This window comes from Convolutriloba macropyga, chromosome 1, assembly GCF_964194025.1.
Source record: "Convolutriloba macropyga chromosome 1, txConMacr16.3, whole genome shotgun sequence".
Classification (NCBI taxonomy): Eukaryota; Metazoa; Xenacoelomorpha; order Acoela; family Convolutidae; genus Convolutriloba; species Convolutriloba macropyga.
This window is the reverse complement of record NC_134468.1, coordinates 36,962,861-36,978,118: the sequence shown is the minus strand read 5'-3', so window position 1 is coordinate 36,978,118 and position 15,258 is coordinate 36,962,861. Positions and strand designations below refer to the sequence as shown.

The window sequence follows — 15,258 nt, the reverse complement described above, 5'->3', positions numbered from 1 at the left end:
CCTGATGCTTGAAGTTATCGAGGTCATATTCTTGTCTCGCCTTCGAATTATTTGTTTCTTCTCTACTTCTGTCATCCTCATTTGCTTTATCTGTTACTTGAACTTGATCTTGGACAGCGACTACATTCCCCTCATATGAACTCTGCGGCTGTTGTTGGACGCTGGCATGTTGAGTCTGCTGGGCATAGAGGGTCTGTCGGTGTTTGCTGACGAAACCTTTTTTCACCCTCCGCTTCACTCTGATTCGCTGTCTATATCTGGCTCTAAAAAGTATGCAAACTTGGTCAAAAAGTAATTTAATGTTAATGTAACACGGTGCTCCTCGATTACTGGAATTTAAAAATTGTCCACATATTTAAAATAGAGCCAATCAGAGTGAAACAAAGTCTTTATTGCTACTCCTGAAGTTTTCCTTTCAGCTACCCGATCCTTTAGGTACAAAGGCTTCAATTCATGTTACCCGCATTATTTTTATGAGGAAAAACAACGTATTCCAAGGAAAATTATAACACGCCGTAATACTAAGTGGAGCGACGCTCTTTCTTATTGGCGTCATGGGTTTTCGTCATGCAAAAACCTTTTTCAGTTTTGGTAATTTAGAAAACTAGGAAGACTAATTTTTGTTGCCCTGCCAAAGGGTAATGGATAAGAAACAAAATCAACTAAATTTGCCCGCTTTTTTAGTTTCCATCATCTCAAGTCGGTTTTGTAACACATCTCAAACCCCATGTTTGGGACAATTTTTTTCTCAAGTAGAATTTTTTTTTCAAAAATGATTTTTTTGCTCTGAAAAGAGCCCTAAAATATTAAAATTTTAAATATCTTCATTTTTTAAAAAAATATTGAAAGCTTTGGTGATTATTTTTGGTTGAGCCGAATACTTGTGGTACAGAAACAAATTGTTAGCAGTAAAACTCAAGCAACGTGTTCTATATTTTGCAATTTCCTGCCAAATTTTTTAGTGGTCAAAATTCCCCCAAAATTTCTAAGACCTAAGAGACGGGGAATAAATGTTTCAAAAATTTACTCACCAAATAGGTGCTGTCATTCTTAGATAATTCGCCGAATGACAGTGATCGGACAAAAGATCGAAAGGACAACGGATCAAAACCAGAAAAAATTGGGACAACAGATCGAAAATTAATATCTATTCTCGATAGTTGAAATTAAGCGTTAATTGATTGAGGTGGCATACTGCATATGACCATGCCCCGCAAGGATGGCCACGCATTAGCTGCTTCGTGTTACTTAATATGATTTTATCACAACCGAACAAAATGTCACGACAGAATATGTAAAGCGCTGTATTATATGTGGGCGCCTAAATCTGACTAGCCAATTCAGTAGTTAAATTTTCGATCTGATGTCCCAATTTCTGCTTTCCATCTTTTGCCCTTCGATCAATAGTCCTAGCACCTCTTCCGAATCCCTAAACACTTCTTGCTGAAGCATTTTATTACATGAAATATATTTTGTAGTCATTTAATTTTGATAATTTAAAAAACATTGTTAATTATAGAAACAGAAAATGAAGGGTTTAATTGAAAAACAAACTTTAGAGGTTTCAAAAAGACATCAAATGTGTACCGATCCATGCTATGAGTTTGATTTGTTGACACTGCGTGATTGTCTCATTTACAGAACACTGGGTACCTTGCGATTAAATTGTTCACTGCTCGAAGAAGATTGCCAGTTTCTGTGATGTGCAAGAACAAAAAAAATTTTTAACTAAGATTTGTTTAAGATTAGAGAAAGGAATTAGATTTTTCAAGTTGTTCTATAATACTACGGAAACTGCTCTGTTCGCAGTTCAAAAACTGTATAAATGTTTTTCGAGCTAAGAGTTTGCTAGAAAAGCTACTCGGAAACTTTTTGCTAAAGATTTTCTTTTCTTTGAAAGATTTGATTTCGGTCATCTATTAATTTAGGTCATCTAAATAGAATTTTTCAACAATTAATTTTTTTCAACTACAATTTCTAAAACTTTTACCTAACTTCCCAAATTACGCTTTTAATTTTCAAGTTTCCCAGACTTTTATGTTCACAAAATTGTGTTTTTCAACGTTTCTAAAGTCAATTTGCTGAATACTTTCAATTGTTGAGATTTTGCGCCTATATGAAACAGTAAAATTGAACAACAAATACTTTTGAGAAATAATTTGCAACCCAAATACCACTCTCGGATTTGCTTTCAAATGACTTTCTGCTCATCTTATTGCTACACAAGAAAACAATCAGCGATATACTCCATCTAAGAAATACTGAGTTTAATAGTGTGATATGGAGCGTTTTAAAACTTTTCAAATATGCGTTTTGTCTGCACTCTAAAAAATTTTAGTTAATTTTTCCTAAACTGTGTTTAGGTAATCGGAAATTCAGGTGCATAGGCACTTGAAGCAAACCTGAACTATAGTTCCGGCAAATTTTTACCTGAATGAGTTCAGGTGTAATTACCCGAAAAGAGTTTCGATTGTACTCGAAAAATTTTCATCAAATAAAACTAAACAAAACAAAAAATACAAAATATAGAGAACACAACATCATCTCTATCGTCAAGCCGTTTCATAAGTTTCACATATGGATAGGGTTATTGTACAGTTTTTTAACATTTTTTTATGTTTCAATTAGGGAACAAGCTGGCGATTAGAATAGTCACTGGAAAGAAAAGAATTGTGATTCTTTTCATAGGCAGTTGGCGTTTTTAATCAGGAAGAGGCGTTTTTAATCAGGAACTTGTTCCCAATTTTAAAAAAGTTGCAAAATTAACCCACTACCGCCCAACAGTTTCTCAAACAAAAACCAAGAGTGCTGAGTATAACAAGTTCAGGCCCAGGTAGACTGTACTTTGTGTTTGGCTAGCGTCCACAAATACTCTTAACATAACTGATTGAAGTCGGGTTTCAAACAGCTGGCTAGCAGTTGACTCCGGTAGCATCCAGCTTTCACTTTGCGAGGCTAGCTAATGCTTAAGGAAAGAGAGCCAAGAGAACGGGAGAAACAGGTAAAGCCATGAAGGTATTTAGTCTTTGAGCATGAGCATCTATCTTAGAGCTTCACTGGTCTGTGAATGCACAATTCACCAAAGATCTTGAAAACACAAAAATTAATGTGTTTTCACAAGCGGTTCAAGATATTAAGTAAGAATTTCGATGTGACTTATGCAGAGTCACTTAACCATGCTTAAATCACGAAACGCGCACGTTTTAATATGGTGAAAGTCAACGGCATTTAACTTCTGGCTAAGTAGCAACTTCTGGCATTTTGACTTCTGGCACTGCAGACTTTCGGCATTTTAAAATGTGCACCTGAGTGTTTTAACAAATAAAACTAACTTTGTGTCTTGGCTTCCTCCCTCTGAGTATCCAGTTCGGCTTCCAGATCCAGCGGGGTTCAAGTTCTCAGACCTGTTCCTGCTAGCAGACCGGCTTCCACCCTTGTCCGATAACTCTTTGAAGTCTCTCACTTTATCATCTTCTGTCGGTGCTTTTTCAATATCCGTCTCAATATTGCCTCTTAGCATGGAATCGATCCGGGAGTATCCCTCATCGGGGTCTGCGTTTGGGTCAATATGAACAGTGGAAGGTTCCCCTGAGGGTTCCCGAGACGTGTCGTTTGCACGTTCCTTTGATTGATCCATGGAACCTTTGGATGCTCTTCGACTGTCTCCACTTCGACCCGATTCTTCTCTCGATTTTGATTCGCCTTCCTTTGACCTGTCTCGCCTGCGTTTCCTACGCCTCGATCGCTGTTATATCATTACACCTTAAATTCTATCCCCAATGCATTCACGTAACGTACTTAGATTTTACCTCGATATTCGTTCTGCACTTTTAATAGACAGGATAGGGAACATCATTTTAGGTTTTTATATTAATGGTCATTTGTTAATTGACATTTGATTAAATCTTTAATTACATAGAGATTTTGGAAAGGATTTAGTTTCTGGACCTATGAAAAGACCATACTCAACTTAAATTGCCATGAAAAAAAAATTTCTCGATTTTTAGTATGTACCTCGAACATGTAGCTTTAGTCAGCACCCCCCCCCCCCCACCATTTTTTTAGTCTTTTCATAAATTGAGGTCTGGAATATGGAACTCCTTCTATCAGAAAAAAGCAATCCACGCACGCTAAATAACTAGAACTAAATTTGTTATAATTTTGACATAAGATTTAAAGTGTAGTGACGTCAGTTATATCTCCTTCCATTTCGCTTTCACCCTCAATTTCACTGGACATATCCGGCATTGACTTCGAGTTGCTACCTCTCGTAAGTCGATCGTTTGAGTCCTCCTCGACTGAACCCTCCCCACTTTCTTCGTCAGACTTGGACCGCCTGAATTCGACGTCGAGTTTTTCGTCATCGCTGTCATTTGGCTCGTTGTATGACTTGTTCAAGGCTTCAGTCGCTTTTCGGTTCTTCTCTTCGACTTCTTTATCTTTTTCTTTGTTCTTCTTTTTCTTTTCCTTCCTCTCTTTCTTGCTGTTTCTCTTAGATCCGCCTTTGCCCATTGCCAATCACGATTTGCGCTCTTACGTGATCAACAGTCAAAAATGTTCATTTGGCAACGAAGCTGTGCAATTCTTACTTAACCATGCGAAGTTCATCGATTAATATTTGCAAGCTTACCAATTGAAGTATTTAATAACTCATTATGGTGGTGGTGATGATGGCGGAAGTTTATGATGATGACCTTTGACTCCTCTTACGCGCGCTCAGCCGCTATTACAAGCCAATCCATGTTGGTTTCAAAACTTTCGGGGCTTTGTATCCATCTTTGGGGGCAATTTATTACCTCAATCTTATACAGCAGCTTCTTTTCTCAGCGAATTCGGTGGATCTTGTGAAAAAATCATGATACTTCAGGATCTTATCGATTTTTCTTACCGACTTGATTCCGGTTTTTAGAGCACACATAAGAGAAGCGATTTGACCATTAATATACGCAGGAAAAATAATGCTGCAAAATATCCTAAAATCTGTAATGGTACTCAACCAATTTTACTGTCCACTAAAAAGTACAGTGAAATGAGTGGAATAAGTAACGTATACTCCTGTAATGAAACTTTCTGTTTTTTACAGTAAAACCGGTAATAGTTAGACCATTCCTTTTGCAGGTACGAATTGATTAGAGTACCGGGCACAGTTTAGACGAGGTGAAGCCCGACAGCAATCAATGCGCCATCAAAAAAAGTTCTCTATTTGTTTTATACCCCATATCTAAATAGGCAAGAGGGAGTCACTTCTCAAAGATCCATATTCTAGTAACTTTTGAGGAAAACAGTTGAAGAAAACTGCCCTGCTCGACCAAAAATTTCCAGACCAATAATGCTCAACATACAACTTAAAACAAAGAAACGGTTTCAAATTTAGTACTCGTATTGAAAGAGTAACATCAAAGGGTTATCAACTGGCAATTAGGTGAAAATACAGTTATAAGAACAAACATTTTCATTTATACAAAATTGTGTAGATTCTGCTTTTTGCCAAATCATAGGAACCTCGTTTTTTCCTGAAGGACTTCATGTTCTCGGATAGAGTATTGATGCTTGCATTGAAAACGTGTCTAGACTAACTTCTACTCTAAAGTCCACTTAAACCTCAACAAATATATTGGTTTGTTGATTTTATGGTATAGCACTTGACAAGTTTTGAATATACCACGAGAAATGACACTTTTCTTGCCTAATTATTCTTAGCACAGGTTGATGAACTAACTTATTAGTTTTATGTGAATGCTAGGAAAATCTAAGATATCGAGTATTCTCTCCAATTATATTTGACTTCTTTTTCCGTCAGTCTCTCTTTGCGACTGTTATTTCCGATGAATGCTACAAAAATTTTAAAAAAATGGAGAAATTCTGCAATTGTATCAAACTACTTTTTCTAACAATCGTTCCTCGTCACTGCTGCCATAAATAAAAATCGCAGGAAAAAAGCAAAAAAGTTTTTCTAATCCGTTTTTATCACCATCTCAAAGTCACTCATTAACTTGGCTCCAAGTCGGCGTTTAGTAATTTAACTGTCCACTAAAAAGTACAGTGAAATGAGTGGAATAAGTAGCGTATACTCCCGTAATGAAACTTTGTTTTTACAGTAAAACCGGCAATAGTTAGACATTTACGTTTGCAGACTGATGAGTAACTTATGCCAAAATGGTAACAGTACAACTTTTTAAAATGAAGCGCATGATTCAAAGAGAGAGTAGATAGAAAGCATAACTTAAACTTTATCTAACAAAAATAATTGCAGTATATCTGATTAATGATAAAGTATCTAGAGGAGCACCCGTTGGGCACCCGTTGACGCAATCGTTGAAAACCCATCACGACCAGTTACAATTTTTTTCTGAATAATTTCCAACACAAGCCCCAAATTGTTTTCGGTGAAATTTGGCTCACTGATGATGATGATCTAGGTTTGCTTAATTTGGAAGGTTATTAGACCCCTATGTTTGAAAACAGACAACAGGGATGTGAACGTGGTTGTTCACTTTTTTCGAGTGATCAAATTCAAGTTGAAAAACTAAACTTCGATAGGGATACAAAATCTTTTGAGATGATATGTATAACAATTTCTAACATGAACTCTAAAACTGAATTAATAAATATTGGAACTATTCTGTTTCGGCCCCCCTAAAGTTCTTTATGACCCCCAGTTACAAATTATATGTTGTTATATAGCACGTTACTATGTAAGAAAATAGAACGTGCGCTTGGGGGTCATAAAAGATTTATGCCCACTAAGCTGGGGGGCGAAACTGAATAAATCTTAAATATTTACAGACCACGAGCAAATAGTGCATTCTGTTTTTTTGACGAATTTGAATGTCATTTGGATTATGAGTCGAAGAGCAATGTGCCCACTCTTTTCTCCGGGGACCTCAACATTGACATCTTGAAATCAAACAGCGTTACTTCTCAATGCGTTTCTCTACTTCATAGTTTTGAATATACAATTAACAGTTTACTACCAACGAGTGTACCAATCTTATCAGATACTTGCATAGGTCACGTTACTGGCCAAGCATACAATTACCCATTAACAAAAAATATCTCTTACTGATTATTTTGGACTACTTGTCCGTATAGATTTTCAAATAACCACTTTAACTTGTGAAGATCAACTCAGAAGAAACTTCAAATTCTTAAAGAAGATTACTGAAATCTTGAAATATTTTTGCGCTTAAACAAAATTTATATCAGTTATGAGTTGAGAAGTCCGTTGATGCAAAAATATCGTTGATAATAAACTCAATAGAAAAACGGTTTAACAGGTTTGCTCCATTTGAGAGGCAACTTAGTCAGTACTCCAGGTTCAACCACAAAATTAAAAGCCAGAGTGAAACGAAATGTGTTTTTTTAACAAATGGCTTGTCAATAAAACTCCTGAAAACGGAAAAACTTTTGTGAAAATTAGAAATAACGTAATTGATCTCATTCGTAAAGAAAAAAAAGTTCTTTGATAAATATGGTAAGAAGGACTCGGTTAATTTGTGCGAAGCGTACCAATCATTCTGTAACAGGAATGATAAGAAACAGAAAGAATGACCAAGAGCTTAAAAAACGAAATCTTTTCTGGTTATGATGGAGTAAGTAATAAAATTCTATTTTTAAACAAATTACTGGAAAACTTTTTTTCCAGTAATCTGCAGCGCTTAGCTAAAATTTTCAATCATTGATTGAATTTGAGTTTTTTCCAGATTCGATGAAAATTGCTAAAGAATTTGCTTTATACAAAACCCGAAGTAAAACTGATGCAAATGATTATCGACCATTTAGTCTTTTGAGAACTTTTTTTCGAAATGAAACATAAAAGAGTGTCTTGTTTTTTATTCAAACTCAAAATGTTTTCCAAATCTCAATAGGGAGTTCAGCCAAACAAATCATGCATTGATGCACTTATTGATTTCGTTGAACTTATGAGAACTACAATAAGTTTAAAACCACCTGGTTGAGCTCTTTTTGTCGATTTAAAAAAATATTTGATAAAATATGCCGTAGTAAAATTTTCTACAAACTTGAATGTTACAGTTTTTGAGGAAAAGTTCTCGAATTTTTGAAAAAAATTTCGTTTATTCGATACCATTATGTTAAAAAAAAGAAATCTAAAAAACATAGCAACTGTATAAAAAAATAGTTACGGCGTTCCCCAGGGCTCTCTTTTAGGCACAATTTTGTTTCCTATATATATAAATGACCTCCCTATCTGTCCTGAGAGCTCGAAAATAGTCTTGTTGGCCGACAATAATCGTTAATCGTGAAAACCGCTGCCATATGAAATTTGGGAGAAAAACAAAAAACGTTAAAACCTCTAAAGCCACATCAGAGACGGGTAACACAAGTTCGTGCAAATATCTTGGTGAAATTGTTGATAGCTCGTTAAAATGTTGAGATCATAACAAGTTCTATGGGATATTGTACAAGGCTCGCTACGCTTTCTCAAGGGTGAACGTTTCTTTTTCTGTAATGCTTATGCAAATTCAGTAAGTCAATCACCAGGTTTGATTTACGGAAACACAAAGTAAGAAGGACTCGGTTAATTTGTGCGAAGCGTACCAATCATTCTGTAATAGGAATGATACAAAATAGAAAGAATGACCAAGAGCTTAAAAAACGAAATCTTTTCTGGTTATGATGGAGTAAGTAATAAAATTCTATTTTTAAACAAATTACTGGAAAACTTTTTTTCCAGTAATCTGCAGCGCTTAGCTAAAATTTTCAATCATTGATTGACTTTGAGTTTTTTCCAGATTCGACGAAAATTGCTAAAGAATTTGCTTTATACAAAACCCGAAGTAAAACTGATGCAAATGATTATCGAACTTTTTTTCGAAATGAAACATAAAAGAGTGTCTTGTTTTTTATTCAAACTCAAAATGTTTTCGAAATCTCAATAGGGAGTTCAGCCAAACAAATCATGCATTGATGCACTTATTGATGTTGTTGAGCTGTTGAACTTATGAGAACTACAATAAATTTAAAACCACCTGGTTCAGCTCTTTTTGCCGATTTAAAAAAATTTTTGATAAAATATGCCGCAGTAAAACTTTCTACAAACTTGAATGTTGCAGTTTTTGAGGAAAATTTCTCGAATTTTTGAAAAAATTTTCGTTTATTCGATACCATTATGTTCAAAAAAAAAGAAATCTAAAAAACATAGCAACTGTAAAAAAAATAGTTACGGCGTTCCCCAGGGCTCTCTTTTAGGCACAATTTTGTTTCTTATAAATATAAATGACCTCCCTATTTGTCCTGAGAGCTCAAAAATAGTCTTGTTGGCCGACAATAATCGTGAATCGTGAAAACCGCTGCCATATGAAATTTGGGAGAAAAACAAAAAACGTTAAAACCTCTAAAGCCACATCAGAGACGGGTAATACAAGTTCGTGCAAATATCTTGGTGAAATTGTTGATAGCTCGTTGAAATTTGGAGATCATACCAAGTTCTATGGGATATTGTACAAGGCTCGATACGCTTTCTCAAGGGTGAACGTTTCTTTTTCTGTAATGCTTATGCAAATTCAGTAACTCAATCACCAGTTTTGATTTACGGAAACACAAAGTAAGAAGGACTCGGTTAATTTGTGCGAAGCGTACCAATCATTCTGTAATAGGAATGATACGAAATAGAAAGAATGATCAAGAGCTTAAAAAGCGAAATCTCTTCTGGTTATGATGGAATAAGTAATAAAATTCTATTTTTAAACAATTACTGGAAAACTTTATTTCCATTAATTTGCCAGCCCTTAACTAAAATTTTTAATCATTGATTGAATTTGAGTTTTTTCCAGATTCGATGAAAATTGCTAAAGAATTTGCTTTATAAAAAACCCGAAATAAAACTGATGCAAATGATTATCGACCATTTAGTCTTTTGAGAACTTTTTTTCGAAATGAAACATAAAAGAGTGTCTTGTTTTTTATTCAAACTCAAAATGTTTTCCAAATCTCAATAGGGATTTCAGCCAAACAAATCATGCATTGATGCACTTATTGATGTTGTTGAACTGTTGAACTTATGAGAACTACAATAAATTTAAAACCACCTGGTTCAGCTCTTTTTGCCGATTTAAAAAAATTTTTGATAAAATATGCCGCAGTAAAACTTTCTACAAACTTGAATGTTGCTGTTTTTGAGGAAAAGTTCTCGAATTATTGAAAAATTTTTCTTTTATTTGATACCAATACGTTGAAAAAAATCCAAAAAAACAGAGCAACTGGAAAAAAATATTTACGGCGTTGCCCAGGGCTCTCTTTTAGGCACAATTTTGTTTCTTATATACATAAATGACCTCCCTAGTTGTCCTGAGAGCTCGAAAATAGTCTTGTTTGCCGACAATAATATTGTAACCAATGCATGCAATATTGGCTTCAAAAGTTGTTATGATGATATTCGATTAGTATCAAATTGGGTTATACAAAATTATTTGCCTGTGAATTGTGAAAAGCGCTGCCATATGAAGTTTGGGAGAAAAACAAAAACGTTAAAACCTCTAAAGCCACATCAGAGACGGGTAATACAAGTTCGTGCAAATATCTTGGTGAAATTGTTGATAGCTCGTTGAAATTTGGAGATCATACCAAGTTCTATGGGATAATGTACAAGGCTCGCTACGCTTTCTCAAGGGAGAAGGTTTCTTTTTCTGTAAAACTTATGCAAACTCAGTAACTCAATCACCAGTTTTGATTTACGGAAACACAAAGTTTTCTTAGAGGAAATTGGAAAAGGGCAGAATAGGATCATACGAACAATTTATTTCAAACGGCAGTGTGACAGCATTTACAATATCATGGATTAAAAACAACATCCAAACCATGTACAAAATTTTATTTGCTGAGCTTCTCAACGAAATGTATAGGCAAGTGAGGGATAAATCAAACTTTAATTATTTGAACTTTGAGAAGCAGAAGGAACGTTGTCCGACTAGAGGCAAAACAAGGGGAACAATACTAAAAAGAAAACACTGGTCAAACGTTATGAAAAACGCGCTGAGATCCCAAATACGCAAAGCATATAATTTCGCAAAAGAAAATGAATATTTTAAAAAATATATAAATAAAATGTCCAATGCTGAGAACAGAAAGTTTTTTTCGGGTATTTGTAAACTTATATACAAAACAAAATCAATCAGTAATCAAACTATTCTTTTGAGTCCAGTAACCTTTCCGTTTTTTGTTCTTTCGACTCTTTGTCTGGGCCACTGTTAGATGAGACTACGAATCGTTGCAGACCCTCCAGGCAATTTTTTTGTAACTTTTTTAACAGATTTTTAAACTGTAGCTGGCTAACTAACTCGCAATGGCTTCAAATGTCTTCAAATATTGCTGATTAGACTACTTTAGACTACCCTTGTCGCGTTAAAGGTTCAAGAATAAAATTAATTTACATGCAAAATAGTTTTTTTTGCTTTTATACCAGATTCTGCTGTTTTCTCTGGGCTGAAAGTTAATTTCAGAAAATTATACTGTTTTCTTATCCCATTAAGAAATTAATTTTTTCAAGTGCATTTCTTTGGCTAAACTTCAAATCAGGTTGTCTGTTCCTAGGTGCTGCCTAAGCAAAACATTTTGATATTTAAGAGGTAGCTCTATTGAAGTTTGGCCGAGGGAATCATTTATGAAGTGAAACTTTGATTGAAATACAAGCTTGATAATAACTTAGAAGAAATTCACAACAACAGAAATGAAACAAATTAGTTTTTCCTCGTGTTATTGTTTTTTCATAGACCTAACCTTGCGACAGTAACTGTGAATGTCCTGCTGGAGTAGTAAGAGTTTTAGTCCTGCTGGAGTAGTAAGAGTTTTAGTCCTGCTGGAGTAGTAAGCGGAGCCAAAAAGCTCTTGCGTTTCTCGCATGTTATTATAAGCTACACAATTTTCAAGTGGTGCGTTGTTGCAATTTTTGAAGTACTCAAAGTGCATCTTATCATTTTTTATGACTTTTGAAATCAAGTGCATTTCACTGTGTTTCGTCTGGTTTGTTGTTATTTGTTCCGACCCCCACTTTAGTGGGGAAGGAGGAACTATATACTCAAATGGTTTATTTGTTCAGACAATTTTGGCCGATCGATATATTTATCGTAGAGATCTCTGAGTGGTATCATTAAAAAGCCGGTCCAGTGTAGAATATGCAATTAGGAAGATTTCTCTGATTTTTCCTTTTTTTCAGTCTATAATACGCAATTAGGAAGATTTTTCTGATTTTTTCTTTTTTTCAATGTTAACAAGGTTTAATTTCTTGTGAACAGAAAACCAATTTTGGTTGTTTTTCACTGTTTCCGGATATTTTGACTATATCTTTGTCTGTTTTGCTAAAACATGTTAAAATTGTTTTTAAAACTCTCTTCTAGGTTTGTTTTCCAAATATAGAATAGTGTTGATGAAGTTTTTCGTCTTATTTTTGGCTAATATTTCCGCTACATTTTTTAAAATATCAGACTTTTTTCATCCTAAATTGCAAAAAAATATCTTTTTTTGTCATTTCTACATTCTTGATTACATTTGCCGGAAGTGAACTCCTAAACATGTTCACACTATTTGCGTTACTTCAAATGAGGGCTAATTTACTTCTCCGATTTATTTGAAAAGTTTCTTGATTTGAAACGTTGCCGGTTTTTGGCTAATATACTACGATCAAACATCATCAACTCGAACAAACAGCATCAGCTAATCTAACTCGATCAAACATTATCATAAAATAGCATTATTTCTTAAATTTTTTGTGAAAATATCTATATCCATTGAATTAGAAACCAATCTATGGTCTTAATGAATGACCAGTAATGGTCAGGCTAGTTTAGGTCTGATTGTTGAGTTCTGAATCCAAAGTAATCCGGACAGTAATCAGTGGCTGCCTTTTCTTCTAAAAAAAGCATTGCCTTTTTATTTTATTTTCATAACACAAGATTTCACATCAAGGCTCAGTTTTGACGGGTCCAATTGGCTCAATATGTAGTAGCCATGTAGTGCTTTTAATCTTTGGTATAAAGCTTTTTATCCTTTTGACTTTTTAAATCATATTTTGGCGAAGTGAAATATGGATTACAGAGCTTTGCTAATATTTTTTCTTGTTTTGGTAAACTTGTAGCTGAGCTTCAGCACAGAGTTAATGGCTATATAAATAAAAATTGTTCTCTTTTGCGGTTCGACGCTTCAAGAAATCGTTTTCTAACATGGCAAATTGTTTTCTACTAGTTTCGCAAAAAATCTGATTTCTTGACATTTGCAAGTTTGTCAGGTTTTTTGCAGTTATGTCACATTATCAAAATGTTGATGGGCCACTTATCACTTTTTTGTTGTTCAGTTAATGTTCGAAACAATTAGACATTTAAAATTTCATGGAATAGAATTTTTAACGGCTTTGACACCGTTTTTTAGAAGAATTTATTGGACTTTTTTCACATTCTTCAATTGAATTTTTCTTGTAGTCGTATGATAATTTCTGAAAAATTAGAAGTTTGTATTGGAACAACACACCAGCTTTTTTAGTTGATAGCTAATGGTCTTCACAATTTAGGAGATATGGTGGTCTTCTTACATATAAAGAAATGTTTTTTAATTTTCCATCTCACCTTATATTGTCGATTTGTTATCTAGTCTCTTTAATCAGAGGTCAAGTTTTGTAAAAAAAAAAGAGGTGCTTGTAGCGATATCTAATTTTAAGCGATTTGATTATGGTTTTACTTGCATTGACAAAACTTTATTTTTCTGTTATTGTCTGTATTTGAAAATCTTTCTTTAAACGTATGAAAAGTTTTGCTTAGTGGCAGCTCTCAGTAGTTTCCTTGGTAGAAAAGGCAAATATAAATCAACATTTCACGTACATCATCATTCACCATTTCACAGCTGATAAAATTTCATGACTTTGAAAGTAATTGTTTCAAAAAAACGGTACTTTTTGCGTTCCATCTTTGGTTTTATTATTGTTCTCACTCAGATATTACGTCAGATATCACGTTTTCGAAAAGAGGGCACAATCGATGCAATTTATTTTTTAGTTATTTTTTTATTTTAACGGCTTCGACGCCGGTTTTTTGCCGAGAGAAATGAATTTTTTTTCAGATTTTGTATGTTTGATCTTGTTCTGTAAACGTAAGACATATTTTGACTAATAACAGCTCTCAATGGTATCTTTTGGAGGGATTACTTGCTTTTCTTCAATAATTGGAAATGATAGCGTTTGGTTTTCATGACTTTGAAAAACATTGTTTTCAAAAAGTTTAAGTATTTCTTGATTTTTGATCTTCTGTACATTTTTTCTGTTTTGGTTAAATACCAATTCCTGCAAATTGAAAATCAAATATGAGAGTTTTGGCGTCGACAAAAGGCGCAGTTGAACATATCTGAAGTTTTCAGAGAACTGATTATGGTTACAACCAGTATGACACCAGTGTTTCGAATTTTTTCTTTTTTTTCTGTATTTGACAATATTTTTGTTAACGTATGACGTTTTCTGTTTGATGACATGTCTTACGGGAATGCTTTGGAGATATAAATGAGCCTGTTTATTAATTTTAATTTGTTGGTGATTATAATTATAGTTTTCTAAAGTAATTGTTTTAAATAAAAAAGTCTCAACTGTGCATCTTCTTTTGTTTTTTTTCTGTTACGTAATGTTGTCACGTTGCTGAGATAAACGGAAGGCGAAATTTAACATAGTTGATGTTTTAAATGAGTTCATTATGTTTTTGACCGCTTCGATTGGTTCTGCAAAAAAATGATTTTTTTGTCTGTATATGACGGTCTCTTTTGTAAATGTAGGACATATTCTCTTCAAAAAACGTCTCCATGGCCGCATTTAGAAGAACGCCCCAACTTATTTTTTATTTGAAATTATAGCTTATGATTTTCATGATCTTCAAAATAATTGTCTTCAACTTTGTCTTCAACTTTGTCTTCAACGTTGTTTTCAACTCTGATCTTTTGATGTCTGCTTGTTAGTCTCATTAATAAGTGGTTACATATCACTTAATAGGCGTTCATAAAACGTAACCAAATTTTTCTTCTTCTTTCAGCAAAGATTATAGTCATCACTGCTCCAACACCGTTTTCTCGCAAAATTTTTTTGTTTTTCTGTTATTGTCGTTTTCATTTGAAACAAGTCCTAATAACGACCGCTCCAATGTATTATCTAAAGAAGTTGTGAATGTTAAAAAAATGGTCATATTACGAACGTATTCATTTGTTTCAGTTCAAATCTAATGGCTTGGGTTACTTTGGAGCCAAATGTTTTAGAAAATTATGAGCGTCAAGATT

At 34.1% G+C, this 15,258-nt stretch overlaps 1 protein-coding gene across 2 annotated transcripts in view; it reads right to left on the bottom strand.

Annotated features, from left to right (window-relative positions):
- LOC142338371 (uncharacterized) overlaps positions 1–4,922 on the bottom strand; it is a 61,102-nt gene extending 56,180 nt beyond the window's left edge. The window contains exons 1-2 of one of the 2 annotated variants that reach the window (XM_075388096.1): positions 4,189–4,922; positions 3,333–3,745 (exon numbers count right to left, since the gene is read on the bottom strand). In XM_075388096.1, coding sequence (XP_075244211.1) covers positions 3,333–3,745; positions 4,189–4,512 — 737 coding nt within the window. In that variant the 5' untranslated portion in view covers positions 4,513–4,922. Of the gene's footprint in view, positions 1–3,332; positions 3,763–4,188 lie in introns of both variants that reach the window. The other variant, XM_075388104.1, reaches the window with a different exon arrangement.
- Positions 4,923–15,258: the final 10,336 nt, after the last annotated feature.